Raw genomic sequence first — 25,234 nt, 5'->3', positions numbered from 1 at the left:
ATATATATATATATTTTTTTTTAAATCTTTTTTTTTTATGTCTCGTGGGCTGGTACGTTTCCCCCCCCTTGGTCTAGGGGATAGGCTCTAGAGGCTATTTGGTTTAAAGAGGTCTCTTAGGACCACCATGCTATGTTATATACGTACCTTCGTTAGGTTGCATTTTTCTCTATCTGTATTTTTAAGGATTTTCATTCAGTTCCTATCTACAAGCCATCAGACTGCTGAACACTTGAACTGGACTAACCACCTGCTCTGATTCTCCACACCTTAGCACACGTGCACTGACTAATGCACACCCCCACACAGACATATACACACACACACACATACATTCATGCTACACACACACACACACACACACATACATTCATGTTACACACACATCACAACTGCTGCTGCCAGATAGGGTTGGTCGGTATCCAGATTTTCATGTCGTCACACCGTTTCTCTCATTCCAGGATTTATGGTATTACCGGCTAAGTACACAAGTGGGCACCAAAAACACACTAAAAAGGCCATTGGGCATCTATTACCAGAATGCTAACAAAATTAGCACAAACAATTGTGAATTTCCATGGAGCCTGCTTGCTAAATATCCTCTACCCGTGGTGCACTCCATCAACAGCAGGTGCATTTCAAGAGCGGCAAATTTGAATCCAAATAAATGTCAAAATTCAAATTTTTCAAACATACAACTATTTTACACCCTTTGAAAGATAAACATCTCCTTAATCTAACCACGTTTTACGATTTCAAAAAGGTTTTACGGCGAAAGCATAAATTTAGAGTATGTTAGGACAGTACATTTACAAGAGTTGTGTGTAATGTTTTGTCAATTCAAAGACAGGGTCACCAAAACCATAAAACCAGCTAAAATGATGCACTAACCTTTTACAATCTCCATCAGATGACACTCCTAGGACATTATGTTAGACAATGCATGCATTTTTAGTTCTATCAAGTTCATATGTATATCCAAAAACAGCGTTTTACTATGGCATTGATGTTGAGGAAATCGTTTCCCTCCAATAACCGGCAGTCAAGTCAGCACCACAAATTAAATAATTAAAATTAGAAAACATTGGTAAAATATTATATTGTCATTTAAAGAATTATAGATTTACATCTCTTGAACCCAATCAACTTGCCAGATTTAAAAATAACCTTACTGGGAAATCACACTTTGCAATAATCTGAGCACTGCGCCCAGAAAAATACGCGTTGCGATACAGACTAGACGTCATGTTGGGGAGATCTAAAATCGAAAATACTATGTAAATAATCCATTACCTTTGATTCTCTTCATCAGATGTCACTTCCAGGTATCACAGGTCCATAACGAATGTAGTTTTGTTCAAAAAAGCTCATAATTTATGTCCAAAAATCTCCGTCTTGTTAGCACATGATCTAAGCCAGCCGGACTTCTCGTCATGAACGAGGGGAAAAAATATATTTACGTTCGTTCAAACATGTCAAACGTTGTATAGCATAAATCATTAGGGCCTTTTTTAACCAGAACATGAATAATATTCAAGGTGGACGAATGCATACTCTTTTATAACGTATTGGAACGAGGGTACCCAACATGAACTCGCGCGCCAGGTGTCTAATGGGCCATCATCGTTCCATGGCTCTTGTTCGGTCAGATCTCCCTCCAGAAGACTCAAAACACTTTGTAAAGGCTGGTGACATCTAGTGGAAGCAATAGGAAGTGCCAAAATATTCCTCAGCCCCTGTGTTTTTCAATGGGATAGGTTTAAAGGTAATACAACACATCAGGTATCCACTTCCTGTCAGAAAATGTCTCAGGGTTTTGCCTGCCAAATGAGTTCTGTTATACTCACAGACACCATTCAAACAGTTTTAGAAAATTTAGGGTGTTTTCTATCCATATGTAATAAGTATATGCATATTCTAGTTACTGGGTAGGAGTGGTAACCAGATTAAATCGGGTATGTTTTTTTATCCAGCCGTGTCAATACTGCCCCCTAGCCCTAACAGGATATGCTAAAGAGGGCAAAATAACATAAACTAATTGCAAAGACAGGCTATGCAGCTCATAAAGTTATACATACAGTATATCGGTAGGAGCTACCGAAAGCTATTTTTGGTGAGTTTGGACATTTTACAAACGAATATGAAAATGTGCAAATGAACAAAGTTTTGTGGCATGTTTGTGTTGTGGAAATTACCACCAGGGACTCAAAGTCAAACTTAATTGAATCATTCTTTATTATCAGCAAGCTGGAGAGGTTCCAACAAACTTAATGCACCATAGTACACGTCGGTCGGGAGCTCTTCCGGGGCAGTCCCGTTAGTTCTCATATATACTGCTTACATAGACAAGACATGATTTACATTATTCATAATGAATTCATAATTAACATTTGGTTCCTGCATGTGACTGGCACCATCTCCTATCTTAACTTATAGAACATAGTCTGGGCGTTCTGCCAAAAGGTCTGAGGAGGGGGTCATGACCGTCTCCCCCTCATATCTCTACCCAGCACCTACAGGAACCAATGATTGTATGAGACAAGATGTACAATTCAAGGCTTTCTCTTCAGACAACAAAACGTTCGTCAGTTTTTAAAATATTTTAACCCCTTTTTCTCCCAATTTTTTTTAATCTTGTCTCATCGCTGTAACTCCCCAATGGGCTCGGGAGGTGAAGGTCAAGTCATGCGTTCTCCGAAACATGACCCGCTTCTTAACACCTGCCAGCTTAACCCGGAAGCCAGCCGCACCAATGTGTCGGAGGAAATACCGTTCACCTGACGACCGAGATCAGCCTGCAGGCGCCCGGCCTGCCACAAGGAGTCACTAGAGCGCGATGAGACAAGTAAAGCCCCCCCGGCCAAACCCTCCCTTAACCCGGACCACGCTGGGCCAATTGTGCGCGTGGGAATCCCCATCACGGCCGGTTGTGATACAGCCCGGGATCGAACGTGGGTCTATAGTGACCCCTCTAGCACTGCGATGCATTGCCTTAGACCGCTGCGCCACTCGGGAGGCCCCACACTTGAATGAAGGAAGAACAGTACTGGCTCTGGAGAAGCATGTATCCACTGTGTCTGTGTGGAGACTGGAGTCGCTAGGGCAACGGGCCTGCCTGCTCTGCTTGGAGGAGATGGGGGGGGGGCAGACGGGCCAAGAACAGAGAGGAGAAAACACGCAAGGAAATCAAAAGATAACTCATCCAAAGGGCTTTGACTTCTCAAACATGGCAGAAAGCTAACACAATAGGATGTCCCGCCACCTTATTAATTCAGCCACTTTTTTGTAAACGCAGATTTAAAATGCTTCTTATTGTCATTTCTGCTTGGCATCAGACTAATGCTGTGGTTCAGTTGCACTTCTCCACTCAGAATGCCTGTTCGTGAATTCTTATCTATCTGCAGACAGTGTTGTGACTGACGTGTATCTACTTTTCTCTGGTAAAATGCAAGATTAATAACTTTAAGCAAAACATTAGAAAATGTAGCTGGCTACATTCTTTCTATGATAAACATGAGAAATATGATGGCCATGCGTTGTTCTTTCAAAAAGACCTTGCTGTTTCATTGTAAGCTCATTTACTTGTGTGGCTGCCAGCAAAATATTGCTTTACACTTCTGTTGTCATCTGATGAAAATGAAGCTATTTTCTGCCGAATGTGTTGCACTAATGCATTATCTGTGAAGGAAAACTATCGTTGCGTGTCCCTGATCCCTCTATTGAAGCAAAAAAACACAGACTTTTCTCGGGGCCACCCATATGTAAAAATGTGTACACGCATGACTAGGTCGCTTTGGATAAAAGCGTCTTCTAAATGACATTTATTAATATAAAACGCGACACCTGTCAATAGGACTCACCTGCTCCCATTTTCTCCCGTTGTGCTATTTACGAACAAGCACGTGACTGGCTCACCTGTTCAGGGGAACTATGGTAATCTTCATAATGTGACAGGCGAAATGAAGAACTTGATCTGATTGATCTCATAACCTATTGCACAATGTGACTGCAGGTACTCAAAAAGTAGCTGCAAATATTAAAATGTATAGAAAAACTTCAAAGAATTAGTTTCAACGGTATTGACGGTATTGAAAAAACATCCCGTGGCTATTTTCAAATACCCTAGTATACGGTATATACGGTATACCACCCAAGCCTACTACCAGACTCTAGTATACGGTATATACGGTATACCACCCAAGCCTACTACCAGACTCTAGTATGCGGTATACCACCCAAGCCTACTACCAGACTCTAGTATACGGTATATACGGTATACCACCCAAGCCTACTACCAGACTCTAGTATACGGTATATACGGTATACCACCCAAGCCTACTACCAGACTAGTATACGGTATATACGGTATACCACCCAAGCCTACTACCAGACTCTAGTATACGGTATATACGGTATACCACCCAAGCCTACTACCAGACTCTAGTATACGGTATATACGGTATACCACCCAAGCCTACTACCAGACTCTAGTATACGGTATATACGGTATACCACCCAAGCCTACTACCAGACTCTTACTCTGCTCAATTTAGTCTCTTGCCCCCATCCCCCTTTCCCAAAACACGTGTAAATATTGGACTATAAATTGTTCCTGTATTATGCTTATGCTGAAATGTATTCATCTATTCTACTGCCATATATTTTATGTTCGTATTAATATTTTCTTATTTCTTATTGTTGCATTGTCGAGAAGGAACCTGCAAGTAAGCATTTCATTGGTCGATGTATACCATGGGTATCCTGTACATACGACTAAATAAAACTTTAAGTTAAACTTGAGTGAGAAAATGACTCCCCACCCTAGTTAACCACTGACAAAGAACCATAAAAGACCCACCCAAACGAGATTGGGGCCATCGGTTATATGCTTTGATTCGGCTTGTAATTCACTTCTGAGGGGTGTGTGCACATGGGCTGGCATTGGAATCTTTATACAAACGGTAGGGACAGACAGTCATAGTGAAGTAGACATTACAGTGGCTCAACAAGCTCAAAGCTCAAGGTAGCGCTTTTGATTGATTGTTTGTGGTCTAGCTTGTGGTGTAGCTCTAAGGGTATCGCTTCTCTGCTTTTTGTACTGTGTAAGGAGGCCCAGTCCCAATCAACTACCTCAGGCACAAGTCACTGGAAATTGGGAAAAGCGGTGTAAAAAGAAGAGGGCAGGAGAGGTCAAGGAAAAGTGAGTGAAAGCGACAGTCCCAAAATGTTGGCCACACCTTAATCTTGAGTCCTAAATACACACACTTTCCCTATCCAACCTTTCCCTCTCTCTGGTCTCTCTCTCTCTGGTCTCTCTCTCTCTGGTCTCTCTCTCTCTGGTCTCTCTCTCTGGTCTCTCTCTCTGGTATCTCCCGCTCTCTCTCTGGTATCTCCTGCTCTCTCTCTGGTCTCTCTGGCTGGTCTCTGGTCTCTCTGGCTGGTCTCTCTGGCTGGTCTCTCTGGCTGGTCTCTCTCCCTGGTCTCTGTCTGTCTCTCTCCCTAGTCTCTCTCTCTCTCTCTCATTTTACATCTTAGTAATTTAGCAGATGTTCTTATCCAGAGTGCAGTCAACTCAAAAAGTGAACCAAACTACAATTACAATGAAATGTTTTCCTCATTGAAAAGCATTGAAGAGAATTGTAATTTTCCTGAATTTAAATGGAAATCAAATCAAAATGTATTTGTCACATGCGCCGAATACCAGAGGTGTAGACCTTACAGTGAAATGCTTACTTACAAGCCCTTAACCAACAATGCTGTTTTAAGAAAATACCCCCAAAAAAGTAAGAGGTAAGAGTAACAAATAATTAAAGAGCAGCAGTAAATAACAATAGCGGGGCTATATACAGGGGGTATTGGTACAGAGTCAATGTGCGGGGGCACCGGTGCTGAGGTAATATCTACATGTAATTGCCCTCAATCCTGGTAAGCCCATACATTTTTGTACTTTTTTGTAGTCTCTCGCTGTCTGCCTCTCATCCTCCCTCTCCCTCTTTCTGCTCTGGGCCCAGCTGTGAGTTGAAGAGTGTCTGGCTGGCATGACCCACAGCATTCATGTCCTTCCAGCAGGACCCCTCCCTTGAGCTGCCGGGAAACCGGAGGAGAAGGGAGAGAAGGAGGGAGGGAGGGAGGGGAGGAGCGCTGAGACATGCTGACATCAACACCCTCACGCTCTGACGCTCGAGTTGCCATAGTACCCTCCCACCCACCTCCAGTTTTTCTAAAGAACCTCGCCGGGATCTACAACGTTTTTCAACCTTCTCAGAAACAGCCACCCAACGTTTAGTCTAGACTCCCACTCCAGTCTGTTTGTTTATCTTTGTAATAATCTCTCTGCGTTGTTATTGAAATCCCCTGGAATGAGACTCACTGAACCATCCAGTGTTGTCACACATACTCTCCCACAGATGTGTCTCTCATCATAATACGCACACAATTGATTCTGTTTTTGGACAGATGTCCTCTGATCCTGAAGAGATGAGGATGGAATAGGACATGAATCATAATGTCTATTTATTAAAACCCCAGAGGTTCGGAAAACACCAGGACACTGTCTGTATTGTTGAAACGGCCTGATGGACTGTTTGGGTGGAACATTGTTTACCCAATCGAATGTTCGGTAATCTAGCGCAAACAGATTGTTTCTTTGTCTGCCGTTGTGTTTCTTCTCTACCATATATGACGTTATTGAGTGTGGATGGAAACCAAGCCATAATGACAAAATCACACTCTCTAGTGATGTTCTCCATTTTGGACTTCAATATTTTCCCACGTCCTGTCTGAAACCTGTTAGGTCTACAGTAGCCTACATAGTGTTGCGTAGATTCACATTCAACAATTTTTATTTTTGTTGTTGTCAACTCCTAACCAGCTGAGATCACAGCCATAGATGGAACACTCCCAGCTGGTAGTTCATTGTTTACATTCCCCCAGATCACATTGTACACGTGCACTTTAAGTGGGCAGCTTACTGTGTTGGCCCAGGGTATGCGCTTCTCATACAAAGACCCCCAATTGACGTGTGAACAATAGAGCGGGCAGTGCACACAGCAGCATTCTGCCCTGTAGGATGGCACAATGGCTCCTTCTCTAGTGCCAGGGGAGGTGCCACCAGCCAACCTGCCAGGCTTACCAGCCTGCCTACCACTTCCACAGGCCCTCGGGCATGGGCAACCATGCCAGCCTGGACACACGATGCCAACCTGGGCACACGAACACGGCGTCTCTGTGTCAGCCATGCCCAGTGGCGTGTGGCATGACGACATGAGGGCTCACACATGGCTGGCTGCAGGAGAATGAGCCAGTCACCGCCTGTGTTGACCTGTCTAGAGAATTAGCTGTCGTTGTTTGGGTAGTGTACTTTAATTAAGCTCTCAGTCTCTTTTCATTTGTTCTCTCAGTTCTCATTTAATATCTAAAGCCATCTTTCTCTTATGTTTGTCTGTCTGGGCGTTTCAGCTGAAACACTGGTTCGATTACAGTCAGCTCTGTGTGCGTTTTGGCCAGTTCTTCAACAACCATTGTGTGTATGTTGTGGCTTACCTCAATTGCTCTGTCAATGTTTGTATGTTGCTCCGTTCAGTGTTCATCATTTAAGCATGTCCAATGCACAACACATAATGACCATCAATAGGCCTATATCTAACAACACAAGATTGCTTGCTTTATCTGAAATACAATCAAACAGGATTCCAAAAACATATCAATCGGAAAATCCCCATTTCACTGACCCATAGGTAGAGATGACCAAGTCAAAAGTCCACATTCATCAGAAGCCAAGGTTTCTTACCAGGGACTCTGTACAAGGGCAGTGCTGTAGCAAAGGTCTTAAAATCGGAATTACGATAACCAGGTCTTTGAAATACTGTAAAATAGGATCTTTTCTTAGTAACTTACCTGGCTATATCACATAAGTACATCAATACAGAGGTTCACAGTCTGGAAAAGCAGTGATCCTGAAGCTGTATTCCACTGTCTGTTAGTGTAGGCCTCTGGAACCCAGGGCTGCCAGGAGGAACCCAGAGGCCAGAGCAGAGGTAGGCTTGGCCGGGGTGCAGCTGAGAAGAAAGGCTCTATTCTTCTGAGTAGGGGGAAAAGACCCTGGTCCAGAAGAGGAAGGAAGTGAGACAGGCAGGCAGGCTGCCGGAGGGCAGAGAAAGAGAGAGGGAGAGTGAGAAGGCCCAGATCAGCCCCAGTCAGCTCCTCTCTCTACATTCTACACAGCTGTAGGATCAGTGTCTTAAACTGCATAATGAGTGTAGCCATTGGAGTTGGACCTACCAACACCATGTTCCTGGTAGCATCCATGCCTGCATACATGCATCCCTCTAGGCTGCAGATCAGTATAGAAAGCTATCATTGTCTGACGCATTGTTGTGTTGAAGGGAGGGTTGAGATATAGAGAGGGATGCTTCATTCTATAGTGATGGAGGACCTCTTTGTTTAGATAGGACGGCAGGTAGCCAAGCGGTTAGAGCAGGGGTGGGTGAACTTTTTTGGCTCGAGGGCCACATCGGGATTTTTAAATCCAACGGAGGGCCGCATTTTTTGGGGGACCAATTGTTTGATAAAATCAATTGGCGGGGGCCTCCGGAGTGGCACAGCTATCTAAGGGTTCAATCCCAGGCTGTGTCACAGCCGGCCGTGACTGGGAGATCCATGAGGCAGCGCACAATTGACCCAGCGTCATCCGGGTTAGGAGAGGGTTTGGCAGGCAGAGATGTCCTTGTCCCATCGCGCTCTAGCGACTCCTGTGGCGGGCCGGGCGCAGTGCACGCTGACACTGTCGCCAGGTGTACAGTATTTCCTCCGACACATTGGTGCGACTGGCTTCCGGGTTAAGTGAGCATTGTGTCAAAGAAGCAGTGCGGCTTGGCAGGGTCGTGTTTTGGAGGACGCACGGCTCTCGACCTTCACCTCTCCTGAGTCCGTACAGGAGTTGCAGCGATGGGACAAGACTGTAACTACCAATTGAATACCACGAAATTGGAGAGAAGAAAAATAATTTTAGAGTTTTTATATATATATAAATATATATAATTTCAATGATTCGTGGGCCGGATCAAAGTGGCCGGCGGGCTGTACTTTGCACCCCCCCCCCATTGGGTTAGAGCATTCGGCCAGCAACCAAAAGGGCAGACAAGGTGAAACATCTGACGTGCTCTTGAACAAGGCACTTAACCCTGTACTACTATGGCTGACCCTGTAAAACATCACATTTCACTGCACCTATCTGGTGTATGTGACAATAAAACAATTTTATAGTCTTACATAGAGAGCAGGGCACTAATGTAATGTTTATCAGCGCTAGATGCTGTTACCTCTGCACAGAGTCAGTGGATTACTGTCGATGTTGGGATGATACGGTTGGTGATAGAACATCATAAAGGCTAATCAAGGGTTATGATGAGAGCGAGAGCAGATTGCTTGTTGTCCAAACATGACCTCGTATAGTCTTGAGCTTTTTTTTTTTTTGTGTGTGCTAAAATGTTAGATTTGACTGGAATACCTGTACTTCTGACCAGCATTTGTGGATATGCTTTATCCACAAATGTTTTAAATATATGCCTTTTTCAAAATGTATACATTCTACTCCAAAATGTGAAACTGTCCTTTTCCTGTAATAATCTTATGAATCAGCAGTGTAGCATCACACGTTCAAATCAAATGTTTTTGTCACATGCGCCGAATACAACAGGTGTAGACCTTACAGTGAAATGCTTACTTACAAGCCCTTAACCAACAATGCAGGTTTTTAAGAAAAATACCTAAAAAAAAATGTAACAATTTAATTGACAACTAATTAAAGAGCAGCAGTAAAATAACAATAGCGAGGCTATATACCGGGGAGTACCGGTACGCTGTTAGGTGACATGATGAGGAGTTGACCATGCTCGTTGTCTCATGTGGCTGCAGGTTTGAGAAGGGTCGTATCTACACCTACATCGGCGAGGTGGTGGTGTCGGTTAACCCTTACCGTGCCATGAACATCTACGGTCGAGACACCATCGAGCAGTACAAGGGCCGGGAGCTGTACGAGCGACCGCCACATCTCTTCGCCATCGCAGACGCAGCCTACAAAGCCATGAAGAGGAGGAACAAGGACACCTGTATTGTCATCTCAGGTAACGGGGGAAGCCCTCAAAAACGGCCCACCAAATCAAATGAATTCTTATCTGTCTAGTGAATTAATTGCAGCATAGAAATACCCAACATAATAGGATATTATAAGGGCTCATAAATGCTTATAAGAAGTAATACACGTACATAACACTGGTTCAGGTCAAATCACGTCTTCCTTGATGCCAACTTTCTGTCTGGAGTAACGTGAGTTTGTCATTTCAGTGGAAAGCCTTTTGGGGAACTCAGTATGACCCTATATCGTTGAAAATAGCAGGACCAATTCTTCACCTTATTTCTAAGAAAACATTGAAAGTGGCCACAAGCTGTGACAGTGCGGTGAAACTATTTGGTTGACAGAGTGCCACTTAGTGGTGAAGAGAGGAATATTCTGTATCAAAAGGCATCAATCCCAAAACTCACCCTGAAGAAGCCTGTGTTAATGGAGATTACATTTTAGACATTCTCATTGGATTCCCTGGCACTTTCTAACGCATTTTTGTGTTTCTTTTTTTCATTGCAGGGGAGAGTGGCGCCGGGAAGACTGAAGCCAGCAAATATATAATGCAATACATTGCTGCTATCACAAACCCCGGGCAAAGAGCGGAGGTGGAAAGGTGAGACATTCTGACGTTCTTTTGTGAGAAGTTTCCATTTTAACGTTCTCAGAATGTCCATGCTAAATGACCTGGGAATGCAGAAGTAATCAGAAATGCTTTTGCGTTCCCAGGAGTACAGTATGATAAAGGAAAGGTTGAGGTAGTTGTCACCATATCACCCGTGGTTATGCACTGGGAGGGTTTCTGCTAGATGGAGCAGAAATGCCTCTCTATCGCCGTAGAGAATGTGATGATTTGGGACACAGTCTTGAGTAAGAGTGCGTTGCTTGCCATGCAAGATTAATATTGGTTGAAGGTAGGCTTGGGCGATATACCGTCACACCGTATACCGGGTTATTTCTGAATGTTCAATATTGTATACAAAATACCGCCTCACAGGGGTGCGTGCTACAGCACTGCTTATAACCAGGGTTGGGTAGGTTACTTTCTAAATGTAATCTGTTACAGTTACTAGTTACCTAAATTTGTAAAATTGTAATCAGTAATCTGTCACACTCCAGTTCAACTGAAGGTCATGAGGCATTTATAAGTTATATTCTTCAAATATCTATGGCTATACAGTACCAGTCAAAAGTTTGGACACACCTACTCATTCCAGGATTTTTCTTTATTTTCACTATTTTCTTTATACATTGTAGAATAATAGTGAAGACATTAAAACTATGAAATGACACACATGGAATCATGTAGTAACCCAAAAAGTGTGAAACAAGTCGAGATATATTTTTTATTCTTCAAAGTAGCCACCCTTTGCCTTGATGACAACTTTGCACAGTCTTGACATTCTCTAAGCCAGCTTAATGAAGAATGCTTTTCCAACAGTTTTGAAGGAGTTCCCACATATGCTGAGCACTTGTTGACTGCTTTTCCTTCACTCTGCGGTCCAACTCATCCCAAACCATCTAATTTGGGTTGAGGTCAGGTGATTGTGGAGGCCAGGTCATCTGATGCAGCACTCCATCACTCCTTGGTCAAATAGCTCTTACACAGACTGGAGGTGTGTTTTGGGTCATTGTCCTGTTGAAAAACAAATGATAGTCCCACTAATCGCAAACCAGATGGGATAGCGTATAGCTGCAGAATGCTGTGGTAGCCATGCTGGTTTAGTGTGCCTTGCATTCTAAATAAATCACAGACAGTGTCACCAGCAAAGTACCATCACACCTCCTCCTCCATGCTTCACGGTGGGAACCACACATGTGGAGATCATCCGCTCACCTACTCTGCGTCTCACAAAGACACAGCAGTTGGCACCTAAAATCAAAAATTTGGACTCATCAGACCAAAGGACAGATTTCCACCGGTTTAATATCCATTGCTCGTGTTTCTTGGCCCAAGCAAGTATCTTATTCTTATTTATGTCCTTTAATAGTGGTTTCTTTACAGCAATTCGACCATGAAGGCCTGATTACGCCGTCTCCTCTGAACAGTTGATGTTGAGATGTCTGTTACTTGAACTCTGTGAAGCATTTATTTGGGCTGCAATCTGAGGTGCAGTTAACTCTAATGAGCTTATCCTCTGCAGCAGAGGTAACTTTGGGTCTTCGTTTCCTGTGGCGGTCCTCATGAAAGCCAGTTTCATCATAGCGCTTGATGGTTTTTGCAACTTTACTTAAAGAAACTTTCAAAGTTCTTGAAATGTTCTGTATTGGCTGACCTTCATGTCTTAAAGTAATGATGGACTGTCATTTCTCTTTGCGTATTTGAGCTGTTCTTGCCATAATATGGACTTGGTCTTTTACCAAATAGGGCTACATTCTGTATACCACCCCTACCTTGTCACAACACAACTCTGATTGGCTCAAATGCATTAAGAAGGAAAGAAATTCCACAAATTAACTTTTAACAAAGCATACCTGTTAATTGAAATGCATTCCAGGTGACTACCTCATGAAGCTGGTTGAGAGAATGCCAAGAGTGTGCAAAGCTGTCATCAAAGCAAAGGGTGGCTACTTTGAAGAGTCTCAAATGTAAAATATATTTTGATTTGTTTAACCCTTTTTTGGTTACTACATGATTCCATATGTGTTATGTCATAGTTTTGATGTCTTCACTATTATTATAATACAATGTATAAAATAGTAAAAATAAAGAAAAACCCTGGAATGAGTAGGTGTGTCCAAACTTTTGACTGGTACTGTATACCAAGCCTTTTTTGATATTCTCAGAGGACCGTTATTAGCATGTTTTAACCACTCCTATATAAATGGTAGATTACCAGACACAATTGTTGTTATTCATCCTAACATCATTACCCCCTAGCAACAGTTGTGGGTTACATACACACACACACACTCATACACACTCAACCCATTTCTCCCACAAACGACCATAAGCTCAGATGCTCAAGTCTTTCCATCCCTGAGCCCAATTCAAGAAAGGACTTGATTTACAAATTCATATACAGTTGCAGCTGTTTGAGAACGCATGCAAAATTGAGCTAAAACTGGCAAAAATGGGGAGATTTGATTAACCTTTGTCAAGTGCTTGGTGATGGAGATCAGATGCAGTAACCCTTGGGGAGGGGGTCACACTCAGACAGTCAGAGAGGGGGCATATTATTGTGGCCCCAAAGTCTGACTGCACAGAGATGCTTGGGAAAATGGTCACAACGCGGGACCAGTGTGTGTGTGTTTCAGGGGAAGGGGGTGAAACACACACACACTGGTCCCGCGTTGTGACCATTTTTCCCAAGCATCTCTTTGCAGTCAGACTTTGGGGCCACAATAATATGCCCCCTCTCTGATTGTCTGAGTGTGACCCCCTCCCCACGGGTTACTGCAGCTAGTGTTTCCAGCACTGCCACTGCCTGGGTGGGGGCACCCCACCGGAATCCCCACCGGCTAGGTACAAGGTCGTCAAGGTTCTCATTATTAGCAGCTTTGAGAATTTTCTTATATTTTATGCTCTCCCTTCAGGGGGCTTTGGCTTTGTAGGACCAACCCTGCCAGGCAGGCTCACAATCTAGAGGGGGCATTGCTGCTTTAGTAGGTCTATGATGACATTCATCTTTCTGATTTGACTGCATATAAGCTACTTACAATAGGCCCATAAAACAGATAAGGACTTCTCCTTAGTATATGGGTCGCTCTGGTGGGTGTATAGGATTGTGGACCGTTGGATTATGATAGGACAATAAATAAATAAACTAGATTTATCATTTATTTGAAAATGTATATCCCATATCTACACAAAATTGAAAGCTCTCTCTCACGCAACCCCTGCTCACAAACACACATGGGCTCTGGGATATGCAACAGTTTTCCTTTTTCACTCACTTAACTCCACACTTTTCCAAACGCAAAAACACACAACCCCACCTTCCATCACAATACATCTGCACATACCCACATACTGTGCCTTCTATGTCCTCTGTTTGCTGTGTTTTAACTCTACCATGTTGATTGAGTACTTTTGTGTTCCAGTTCCTTATATTTGAAGATGTATTCTTTCGCTAATGATCCTTTCTTCTAACGCTGTCTTATCAATTTATAAAATACTATAAATGGAAAGTCTAATACTAATTATTTTTTCCAACATTCCCTATCTAGAATGGTATAGCGTTGTAGTTTACTTCTTTAACAATTGTTGTATTTTATTGCTTTTCTAAATATATATATTTTTATTACAATCCCTACCATGACTAGTATTGGGTCTTTCTTTCCATTATTCGACTCCTCTATGGGTACTTTGTAACATTTAGAATAGCCATGGAGTAGTCTTTGTGTCTGGGAACATTTGGTTATCAATATACAGTTTATCCACTACGAGAGCTACACGTTTCCCTTTTAATCTATTCTCCTTGAAGATCGGGTACAGAACTTTGCGCCGTTCTCCAATTTTTTTCGGGAACTGATCATTCATGCCTATTTTCGTGCCAGCGAGTCTTTTACTCGGGCTTTTAACCAAAGTCGAGGGCCTGCAAACCGTGCCAATATATCCTCCAAACACCAGCTTTCAGGGCTTTATCATTTTTTACGGGTTAGAAACATATTCAAATAATGTTTGACACATTTTCATAAAAAAACATTATATTAATTTATTCATACTTTCATCCTTCCACGAGATATAGTCCCGACACAAATCTAAGGTTGCTACCCAAGCCGGCTGGTCTTTCGTTGCCAGAGACGCATTAAGTATTTTTGTTCTATATCTATGGATGCGACCCATTCGTTCGTTCTAAATGTTCCATTGCCATACTGGCAGGCGTTCTTATCCCTTGCTTGCTAGCTAGCCAACTACGGCTAACTTAGTCAGGTCAAACAGTGCAGCCAGAATAACCGCAAATTAGCTGCATTTGCGTTTGTTTAACCTGTTTTCTAGTGACATTTATTTGGATACATCCGTAACAATGAGCTAATGATGCATTATTTTGCCTGGCATAGAAAATGTGCTCTCTCGTCAGGACACTGTTGTTCAGAGGAGCTAGCCAACAACACAGCTAACACAATCACTTCAAGCTGAAGCTGGAAAGACAGCAAACTAGCTGCATTTCGTTTAGTTTTACCTATTTTCTGTTGACCTGTATTTGTATATATCCCAAAAAATTATGCCAGCTGATTCTTGATTTCGACTGGCTGAGAAAAGCTCCCTGCCTGTCTGTCTCATCCCTACTTCCGACACATTCATTACCATGGGACAGCTGGAGATCCAATTTCAATATGGAAACAATGCTGCAAATGTCGGAGAGACAGACGGCAAGGTTTGTGCAAATCTCCGCTGCTAGTCTAAAAGAAATGGGAGATAATGTCTAGATGCTTTCATAATGGATATCAAGTTTATAAATTGCCTGGCTGGGCTGATGAGACAGTGGACTGCACAGTGAGATGGAGCATTTCAACCTCATAGCTTTTAGCTGGTGGTAACTTGTGGAGAAGACACGGGCTGGAATACGGATTTAACCAATCAGCATCCAGGATTAGACCCACCCGTTGTATAAATCCTTATAGGCCTTGTCTTCTAAAGTGCACATGCTGTATTATATCTCCTATCAGCAGTGGTGTAGTGCTATTAATGACATAATTATTTCCCCAAAGTTTGTTCCGACAGATGTAGTGTATCAAATATCAGGCCTATGCATAAAATACATCCTCCAATACATCCTCCAATTTGGGGCGGCAGGTAGTCTAGTGGTTAGAGCATTGGGCCAGTAACCAAAAGGTTGCTAGATCAAATCCCCGAGCTGACAAGGTCTGTCGTTCTGCCCCTGCAGTTAACCCGTCATTGTAAAATAAGACTTGCCTAGTTAAATAAAGGTTAAATAAATAAAAGAATCGCAATGCCCACACACATTGTCTCAAGGAAATGCAAAAATGTTAATACCCTCAAATACCAAGTTAGGCATACCTCATTTCAAAATATGCCATCATCACTGTCCATCGTAAATTATCATTCTTAACGTTTTTTTCCGGTGAAACATCCGAACTGCATCTGCATGCCAATAATTTATTGAGCTAATTAGACCAGATGGTGTCAACAAACTGTTAGCCATTTCTTGTATTTTGTTTCAATAAAATCATATGGCGCTTTGTTGAGATTTGGCGCATGATCATTTTTTGGGGACTTGTCAGCCTCAGCTAACCATCCTAAAATCTCATTAGAAATTAGGTGTTTTTGGTGTAACATTATAGGCCTACAATTCTGTTATGTAAAATTCAAATGAATGTGATCTTGCGAGATGTAACTTTGATGTAACTTTACTAAACGAGCACCATTGTGAGAAGTGATAATCTTCTAATAATGTAATAATAATACTAGGCCTAAGTGATGAGAAGGACTATTAGCCGTAGGCAACATATCTTGATGAGTGTTACTTTAAGCGATTGGAGTGCCCTTCGTGGTGATGAAAGGACAGCGCCAGGATCGCGCAATGATAAAGAAGTTGAACCAACTTAGCCATTCAGTCAGTTCAGGAACAAACAACAATAATTTGCAGTATAGCCTAATAGTCCTACGACTACGTGGTATAGCTATTTGTAGGCTATAGTCTAATGTAAATACAAATACATTTAGCTTAATATCGTTGCACTGTTTGTGAGGAGTGCTTTAGTTGCGAGTTGGCATTTTATTGTATTTGGTAGCCTACACTACACTGTATCATAAATCAACTTTGATTTGATTAGCTTGAACACATGGTTACAATATTTTTGGTTTTGTTTTTTATATATTTTTTCCTAAATTTAACCTTTTTATTTAACTAGGCAAGTCAGTTAAGAACAAATTCTTATTTACAATGACGGCCTACCCTAATATACCCTATTACAGAATAAAAGAAAACAGAGGTGAACTATCAATTCATATAATTTATTTGCATAGATTAAACATGCTATCAAATCAATTGACCAAGTAGTGAACATAAATCATTACTACGTAGAATTGCAGGAAATTAATTTTAAAAACAGCCATAATATCAATCTTTTAGTGTGGTTTATTAACTCATCTCAAACTATAACCTAAATGCACCTCCCGAGTGGCACAGCGGTCTGAGGCGTCACTACAGATCCTGGTTCGATCCCGGGCTGTGTCGTGACCGGGAGACCCATGAGGCGGCGCACAATTGGCCCAGCGATGTCTGGGTTAAGGGAGGGTTTGGCCAGCCGTGATGTCATTGTCCCATCACTCTCTAGCGACTCCTTGTGGTGGCCAGGCATATGCACGCTGACTTCAGTCGCCAGCTGTACAGTGTTTCCTCCGACACATTGGTGCGGCTGGCTTCCGGGTTTAAGCGAGCAGTGTGTCAAGAAACAGTGAGGCTTGGCAGGGGACGCATGGCTCTCGACCTTCGCCTCTCTCGAGTCCGTACAGGAGTTGCAGTGTTGGGACAAGACTGTAACTACCAATTGGATATCATGAAATTGGGGAGATTTTTTTTTTTTTTTTAAGACACGTATAATATCTGAAAATGTAGCTAGACTCTTACCCGTATACAGTGAGGGAAAAAAATATTTGATCCCCTGCTGATTTTGTACGTTTGCCCACTGACAAAGAAATGATCAGTCTATAATTTTAATGGTAGGTTTATTTGAACAGTGGGAGACAGAATAACTACAAAAAAATCCAGAAAACCGCATGTCAAAAATGTTATAAATTGATTTGCATTTTAATGAGGGAAAGAAGTATTTGACCCCCTCTCAATCAGAAAGATTTCTGGCTCCCAGGTGTCTTTTATACAGGTAACGAGCTGAGATTTAGGAGCACACTCTTGAAGGGAGTGCTCCTAATCTCAGTTTGTAACCTGTATAAAAGACACCTGTCCACAGAAGCAATCAATCAATCAGATTCCAAACTCTCCACCATGGCCAAGACCAAAGAGCTCTCCAAGGATGTCAGGGACAAGATTGTAGACCTACACAAGACTGGAATGGGCTACAAGACCATCGCCAAGCAGCTTGGTGAGAAGGTGACAACAGTTGGTGCGATTATTCGCAAATGGAAAAAACACAAAAGAACTGTCAATTTCCCTCGGTCTGGGGCTCCATGCAAGATCTCACCTCGTGGAGTTGCAATCATCATGAGAACGGTGAGGAATCAGCCCAGAATTACACGGGAGGATCTTGTCAATGATTCTCAAGGCAGCTGGGACCATAATCACCAAGAAAACAATTGGTAACACACTACGCCAGGAAGGACTGAAATCCTGCAGCGCCCGCAAGGTCCCCCTGCTCAAGAAAGCACATATACATGCCCGTCTGAAGTTTGCCAATGAACATCTGAATGATTCAGAGGACAACTGGATGAATGTGTTGTGGTCAGATGAGACCAAAATGGAGCTCTTTGGCATCAACTCAACTCGCTGTTTTTGGAGGAAGAGGAATGCTGCCTATGACCCCAAGAACAGCATCCCCACCGTCAAACAAGGAGGTGGAAACATTATGCTTTGGGGGTGTTTTTCTGCTAAGGGGACAGGACAACTTCACCGCATCAAAGGGACGATGGACGGGGCCATGTACCGTCAAATATTGGGTGATAACCTCCTTCCCTCAGCCAGGGCATTGCAAATGGGTAGTGGATGGGTATTCCAGCATGACAATGACCCAAAACACATGGCCAAGGCAACAAAGGAGTGGCTCAAGAAGAAGCACATTAAGGTCCTGGAGTGGCCTAGCCAGTCTCCAGATCTTAATCCCATAGAAAATCTGTGGAGGGAGCTGAAGGTTCGAGTTTCCAAACATCAGCCTCGAAACCTTAATGACTTGGAGAAGATCTGCAAAGAGGAGTGGGACAAAATCCCTCCTGAGATGTGTGCAAACTTGCTGGCCAACTACAAGAAACGTCTGACCTCTGTGATTGCCAACAAGGGTTTTGCCACCAAGTACTAAGTCATGTTTTGCAGAGGGGTCAAATACTTATTTCCCTCATTAAAATGCAAATCAATTTATAACATTTTTGACATGCGTTTTTCTGGATTTTTTGTTGTTATTCTGTCTCTCACGGTTCACATAAACCTACAATTACAATTATAGACTGATCATTTCTTTGTCAGTGGGCAAACGTACAAAATCAGCAGGGGATCAAATACTTTTTTCCCCTCACTGTACATGGATGAACGCTTCACAGCAACGTGTTTTTTCAGTTTAGTTTGTAGCTAGCTACAGCTTGTTTGACCCGTTGTTAAAAACTATAACCTAAATACGTTATTACGAAGCCTACAGTTGTTCATCGTCCTTGACAACACCGGAGAAGACGGGGAAGAAACCACCATTTACCTCTAGGCTGCTATACATATTGATTTGGTTTGTCATTCTATAGTTTTTCATGGAATTCCAGTGGTAATTCAATATAATTTATTTAAAATGTATCTGAATGAATTTTACAGAATTCGTTTTACCAACTCAAATTTAAAAAAGTGAGCGAGCATCACTCTGCGCTCCAGCAGCACTACACCCTTGCCTGCACCTTTACATAGCCCATCTATAATTTAGCCCAAACTACTACCGCTTCCCCTACTGTATTTATTTATTTTATTTATTTTGCTCCTTTGCACCATATTATTTATATTTTAACTTTGAACTTTCTTCAAATTACAAATCTACCATTCCAGTGTTTTACTTGCTATACTTTATTTACTCTGCCACCATGGCCTTTTTGCCTTTACCTCCCTTATCTCACATCATTTGCTCACATTGTATATAGTCTTATTTTTTTTCTACTGTATCATTGATTGTATGTTGTTTTACTCCATGTGTAACTCTGTGTTTTTGTGTTTTTGTATGTTGTCGAACTGCTTTGCTTTATCTTGGCCAGGTCGCAATTGTAAATGAGAACTTGTTCTCAACTTGCCTACCTGGTTAAATAAAGGTGAAATAAATAAATAAAATAAAATTACTAGTTATTACCCCTGTTATCATTTCTACATTGGCCCAAAGATCAAAGCTCAGCTGTATAAATGCTTTATAACCCTCCTTATGACACACACATGATTGACACACACCACTTGTAATAAAATCCCAGAACTAGGGTTGCTTATGGCCTTTTAGTGCTGAATATATTGCCCTTGACCCACTACATCTTCCCTGTAGCCATTTTAAAGGAGTAAAATTGTCATTTTGTGTTATTTTAAGACAGAGATTACAAGTTACATTTATAAGCCCACAACTCTCCCAGTTCTGTCCTGCCTGTAAGGAAATGCTACAGGCTGTATGGAGCTCCGACTAATGGGATAGCCAGAGCGGGTGGTATGTGCGCTGCGGTGCTCGTGTTTGTATGGGCCATGGAAGGAGGTGTGCACCCCAGCTCAGAGTATGTTGTGAGGAGCCTGAGGTCTGACCCAGCACCACACAGCATAAATAACCAGGGCCAATGCAGTCTGTGTGCTAAGTAGAGTTGTCGTATACTGCACATGAACATGTTGATATAAGACACTCCAACCATCTATAACCATGTCCTTACACAGATGGGCCCCGTAAGGGACAGACAACTGTAGGATCTGACTGAGTAATGACTGTTCTACCTAATCGGTGTAAAATGGAGAACTTACAGGGATAGTGTAAGATTTTGGCCAGCGTACCTGTAGACTTCCAGTCGTTGTGCTAACGCATGTTAGCAATAGCTTGCGAAACGAACTTTAATTTCCTTCATACTGCACGTGGAGAAATGGTATCCATGAGTTCATCTGACTCGGAGTAAGTAGAACAATGCCAGAATCTCGTACTATCCCTTTAAATCTTAACTCTAGTGTATCTACCTCACACTACTATATTCTGCCCCTTCGTCCGCCATAGACCACCTTATTACATTTACATTTTAGTCATTTAGCAGACGCTCTTATCCAGAGCGACTTACAGTAGCGAATGCATACATTTCATACATTAATTTTTTCCGTACTGGTCCCCCGTGGGAATCGAACCCACAACCCTGGCGTTGCAAACACCATGCTCTACCAACTGAGCCACATTTTTTTTCTCCGTGGGTTAGTATCAGTTGATAGGAGCCCGGCGAGCCGTTAGTATCACTGAGAACATGTCGCCTCTCTCTCCAGGGTGAAAAACATGCTGCTGAAATCCAACTGCGTACTAGAGGCCTTCGGTAACGCCAAGACCAACCGCAACGACAACTCCAGCCGCTTCGGCAAGTACATGGACATCAACTTCGACTTCAAGGGAGATCCCATCGGGGGCCACATCAACAACTACCTGCTGGAGAAGGTAGGGGGCGCTAGAAAATACATGTTTTATTTTCGATGAGATCACCTGTATAGATAAAGATAAATTATATTTCTCTTTGAATCAACTAAACTAAATCTGTTTCTCTTACAGTCCAGAGTCATCTTCCAGCAGGAGGGGGAGAGAAGCTTCCACTCATTCTACCAGGTGTGTGTGTGAGCGTTTTACGTGTGTGTTACACGCCAGACTGATGCCACCATAAGCTGGTATACAGACCAGATGGGCCGTGGGTCTGTGACTGTGTTAATCATAAAGGCATGGTGATGTCATAGCTGTTACAGCCCCTTGCTGTCAGTTGAAAATATATATCCATCTTCATCTTCTCACCCCATTATCTTCACTAACAAACCTCCATCTTTCTCACTCCATAAACTCCCGATTCTCAAGGGACTTCACCCTCCATTGGTCCGGTCTCGTTATCTAGATTATTATTTTCCTTTGCTCCATTTTACTGTGGAGTTACATATGACTAAGTGTAACATTCAAATTAAATAGGGGGCGGCAGGTAGCTTAACTGTTAAAAGCATTGAGCCAGTAACCAAAAGGTCGCTCGTTCGAATCCCTGAGCCGACTAGGTGAAAAATGTGTCTGTGCCCTTGAGCAAGGCAATTAACCCTAATTACTCCTGTAAGTCGCTAAATGTAAATGGCATGTGTCACTACTGACTCAGTCTCTATCTCTCTCTGTTCTCTTCAGATGGTTAAAGGAGGTCCTGAGTCTCTCTTGCGGTCCCTCCACGTCTCGAAGGACCCCACAGCCTTCAACTACATCAAAGTGGGAGGCCACATCAAGGTACTGTAGGTTACTACAGAACTATATCTAGTTTGAACCCTAATTTTGTATAAACGGTCACAAAACCAAGTTCTATACAGAGAATGTCACTCATGCTGTGTTTATTTGGTCACACTGTTTATTTTCCCAGGAATAAAGACACACAAGCCCAGCTATTAAAACATTGTTTAATTAAAGCAGGCATGTCCGTTCTGCTGTCTCTGCACTTGAAGCTAAACGAGTAGGAACAAAACAATATTTTATAGCAACAAACAACGTGACGTCATGGAACAGAACAGAACAGAGCTAGGGCCCAAACTGCTGAAGTGGTTTGTACATGGTCCCATTTTTATAGGAATAGTGTCAGTCAGAACACTGACTGACACTCCGTGTTCTGTCTTGAAGACATTTGTGGTCATCTAGTGATTCCTACTGTATGACTTTGGCTGCTGGGAGGGGAAACATGTTAGGAATTAACTCGTCCTTGCCAAAGTGAGGAAGTGGTGTACTTGGCCAGTGTTACAGATGGATCAAAAGTAGATGCCAAGGAAATATCTTGACTAAATTCACGACACTAGCTGGAAGTTTTCCTTCAAAACTGACAAAATGTAACGTGATTTGTGTGAAATGAGGGGACAAATACTTTCCAATTGTTGGTAGTTTGATTGTTCTACTCCTCCATCTCCCTCCTTTCTCTCTCCCTGTCACAGTCGTCCATTGACGATGGTGCTGATTTCAAAGCAGTGGCAGACGCCATGAAGGTGATCGGCTTTACAGCAGATGAGCTCCAGACAGTTTACAAGGTCCTGGCCACTATCCTGCACCTGGTAATACCCCATACTAACTCCTAACCCTATTGGCCTACCAGCAGGGTTAGCATAGGTTCAAATGAAACGGGGTTAAATGTGCAGTCACTAGTGAAAATCTACACACCCCTTGTACAGTCTTCACATTTTTCTGCTTTAAAATGTAATCTAAAAATGGAGTACATTAGATTGTTTTCCTATCGATCTATACAACCTACTCCACATTAAAAAAAAAATATTACACATTTCAAAAAAATACAAAATGAGGATGTATTGCTTGCGTATGTGTCAAGAGGTGAGTGTCGCTGGTGCATCGAAGTCAGACGCAGGAGAGCAGAGATGAGTGGACAAAGCACTTTACTAAGGCAATCATTTGCACAGAACGCAACTGCGTCACAAAACTAAGGCCCAACGAACCAGTGAGGCAGCACAAAGTACAAAAACACAAGTACAAAGTACAGGCTGCCACAAAGCACGGGTAATAAAATAAACCTGGCGCAAACCAGCCAGAAGCGTGCCAACCTCAACATTACACACACAGACATGGGGGGAACAGATGGTTAAATACACGACATGTAATGAGGGAATGATGACCAGGTGTGTGACAAAACAAGACAAAACAAATGGAAAATGAAAGGTGGATCGGCGATGGCTAGAAGACCGGTGACGTCGACTGCCGAAAGTCGTGACAGTATGTCTCCACACCCCAGAGTTACTACCTGGTGGAAGCAGGTAATACATTACACACATTACAGGTAATACATTACACACATTATAGCTGTGAATCATTTTGAATAAGATTCTAACAACCTTGCACAACATACTGTATATCCATTGTTTTTGTAAAAATTGCTCAAGCTCAGAACATTTGGTTGGGAATCATTGATGGACAGGAATATTCAAATCTTGTCTCAGATTTATTCAAGCAGATTTAAGTCAGGAAAGAGGCCATTCAGACTGGACTATTTGCAAAAAGGTTGTTAAATAATACTGCAAGACAACTCCGCAACGACACAATTTTTGGCCTAAATTAAAAACTACAGATTTGGGTTAAATCCAATGCAACACAATGCAGAAGTGAAACCCTCTGTATTGTGGTGGCAGCATCATGTTATGGGTATGCTTGTCATCGGCAGGGACTGGGGAGTTTGTTAGTTAAAACCTCTATGGGCTAGGTGGGACGCAAGCGTCCCACCCGTGGTGCACTCCATCAACAGCAGGTGCATTTCAAGAGCGGCAAATTTGAATCCAAATAAATGTCAAAATTCAAATTTTTCAAACATACAACTATTTTACACCCTTTGAAAGATAAACATCTCCTTAATCTAACCACGTTTTACGATTTCAAAAAGGTTTTACGGCGAAAGCATAAATTTAGAGTATGTTAGGACAGTACATTTACAAGAGTTGTGTGTAATGTTTTGTCAATTCAAAGACAGGGTCACCAAAACCATAAAACCAGCTAAAATGATGCACTAACCTTTTACAATCTCCATCAGATGACACTCCTAGGACATTATGTTAGACAATGCATGCATTTTTAGTTCTATCAAGTTCATATTTATATCCAAAAACAGCGTTTTACTATGGCATTGATGTTGAGGAAATCGTTTCCCTCCAATAACCGGCAGTCAAGTCAGCACCACAAATTAAATAATTAAAATTAGAAAACATTGGTAAAATATTATATTGTCATTTAAAGAATTATAGATTTACATCTCTTGAACGCAATCAACTTGCCAGATTTAAAAATAACCTTACTGGGAAATCACACTTTGCAATAATCTGAGCACTGCGCCCAGAAAAATACGCGTTGCGATACAGACTAGCCGTCATGTTGGGGAGATCTAAAATCGAAAATACTATGTAAATAATCCATTACCTTTGATTCTCTTCATCAGATGTCACTTCCAGGTATCACAGGTCCATAACGAATGTAGTTTTGTTCAAAAAAGCTCATCATTTATGTCCAAAAATCTCCGTCTTGTTAGCACATGATCTAAGCCCGCCGGACTTCTCGTCATGAACGAGGGGAAAAAAATATATTTACGTTCGTTCAAACATGTCAAACGTTGTATAGCATAAATCATTAGGGCCTTTTTTAACCAGAACATGAATAATATTCAAGGTGGACGAATGCATTCTCTTTTATAACGTATTGGAACGAGGGTACCCAACATGAACTCGCGCGCCAGGTGTCTAATGGGCCATCATCGTTCCATGGCTCTTGTTCGGTCAGATCTCCCTCCAGAAGACT

General features: G+C 42.2%; 1 protein-coding gene across 3 annotated transcripts in view; it reads left to right on the top strand.

The window, feature by feature from the left end:
* LOC106579321 (unconventional myosin-Id-like) overlaps positions 1-25,234 on the top strand; it is a 127,904-nt gene that overhangs the window by 17,886 nt on the left and 84,784 nt on the right. For 2 of the 3 annotated variants that reach the window (XM_014159139.2, XM_045702478.1), the window contains exons 2-7: positions 9,916-10,124; positions 10,643-10,736; positions 21,217-21,382; positions 21,494-21,547; positions 22,097-22,192; positions 22,882-22,998. In XM_014159139.2, the coding sequence (XP_014014614.2) occupies positions 9,916-10,124; positions 10,643-10,736; positions 21,217-21,382; positions 21,494-21,547; positions 22,097-22,192; positions 22,882-22,998 (736 nt within the window). Of the gene's footprint in view, positions 1-5,107; positions 5,201-9,915; positions 10,125-10,642; positions 10,737-21,216; positions 21,383-21,493; positions 21,548-22,096; positions 22,193-22,881; positions 22,999-25,234 lie in introns of all 3 variants that reach the window. The other variant, XM_045702477.1, reaches the window with a different exon arrangement.

This window comes from Salmo salar, chromosome ssa19 (genome assembly GCF_905237065.1).
Source record: "Salmo salar chromosome ssa19, Ssal_v3.1, whole genome shotgun sequence".
Taxonomy (NCBI): domain Eukaryota; kingdom Metazoa; phylum Chordata; class Actinopteri; order Salmoniformes; family Salmonidae; genus Salmo; species Salmo salar.
Note: the sequence above shows the minus strand (reverse complement) of the source record. Positions and strands in the feature narration are given on the sequence as shown.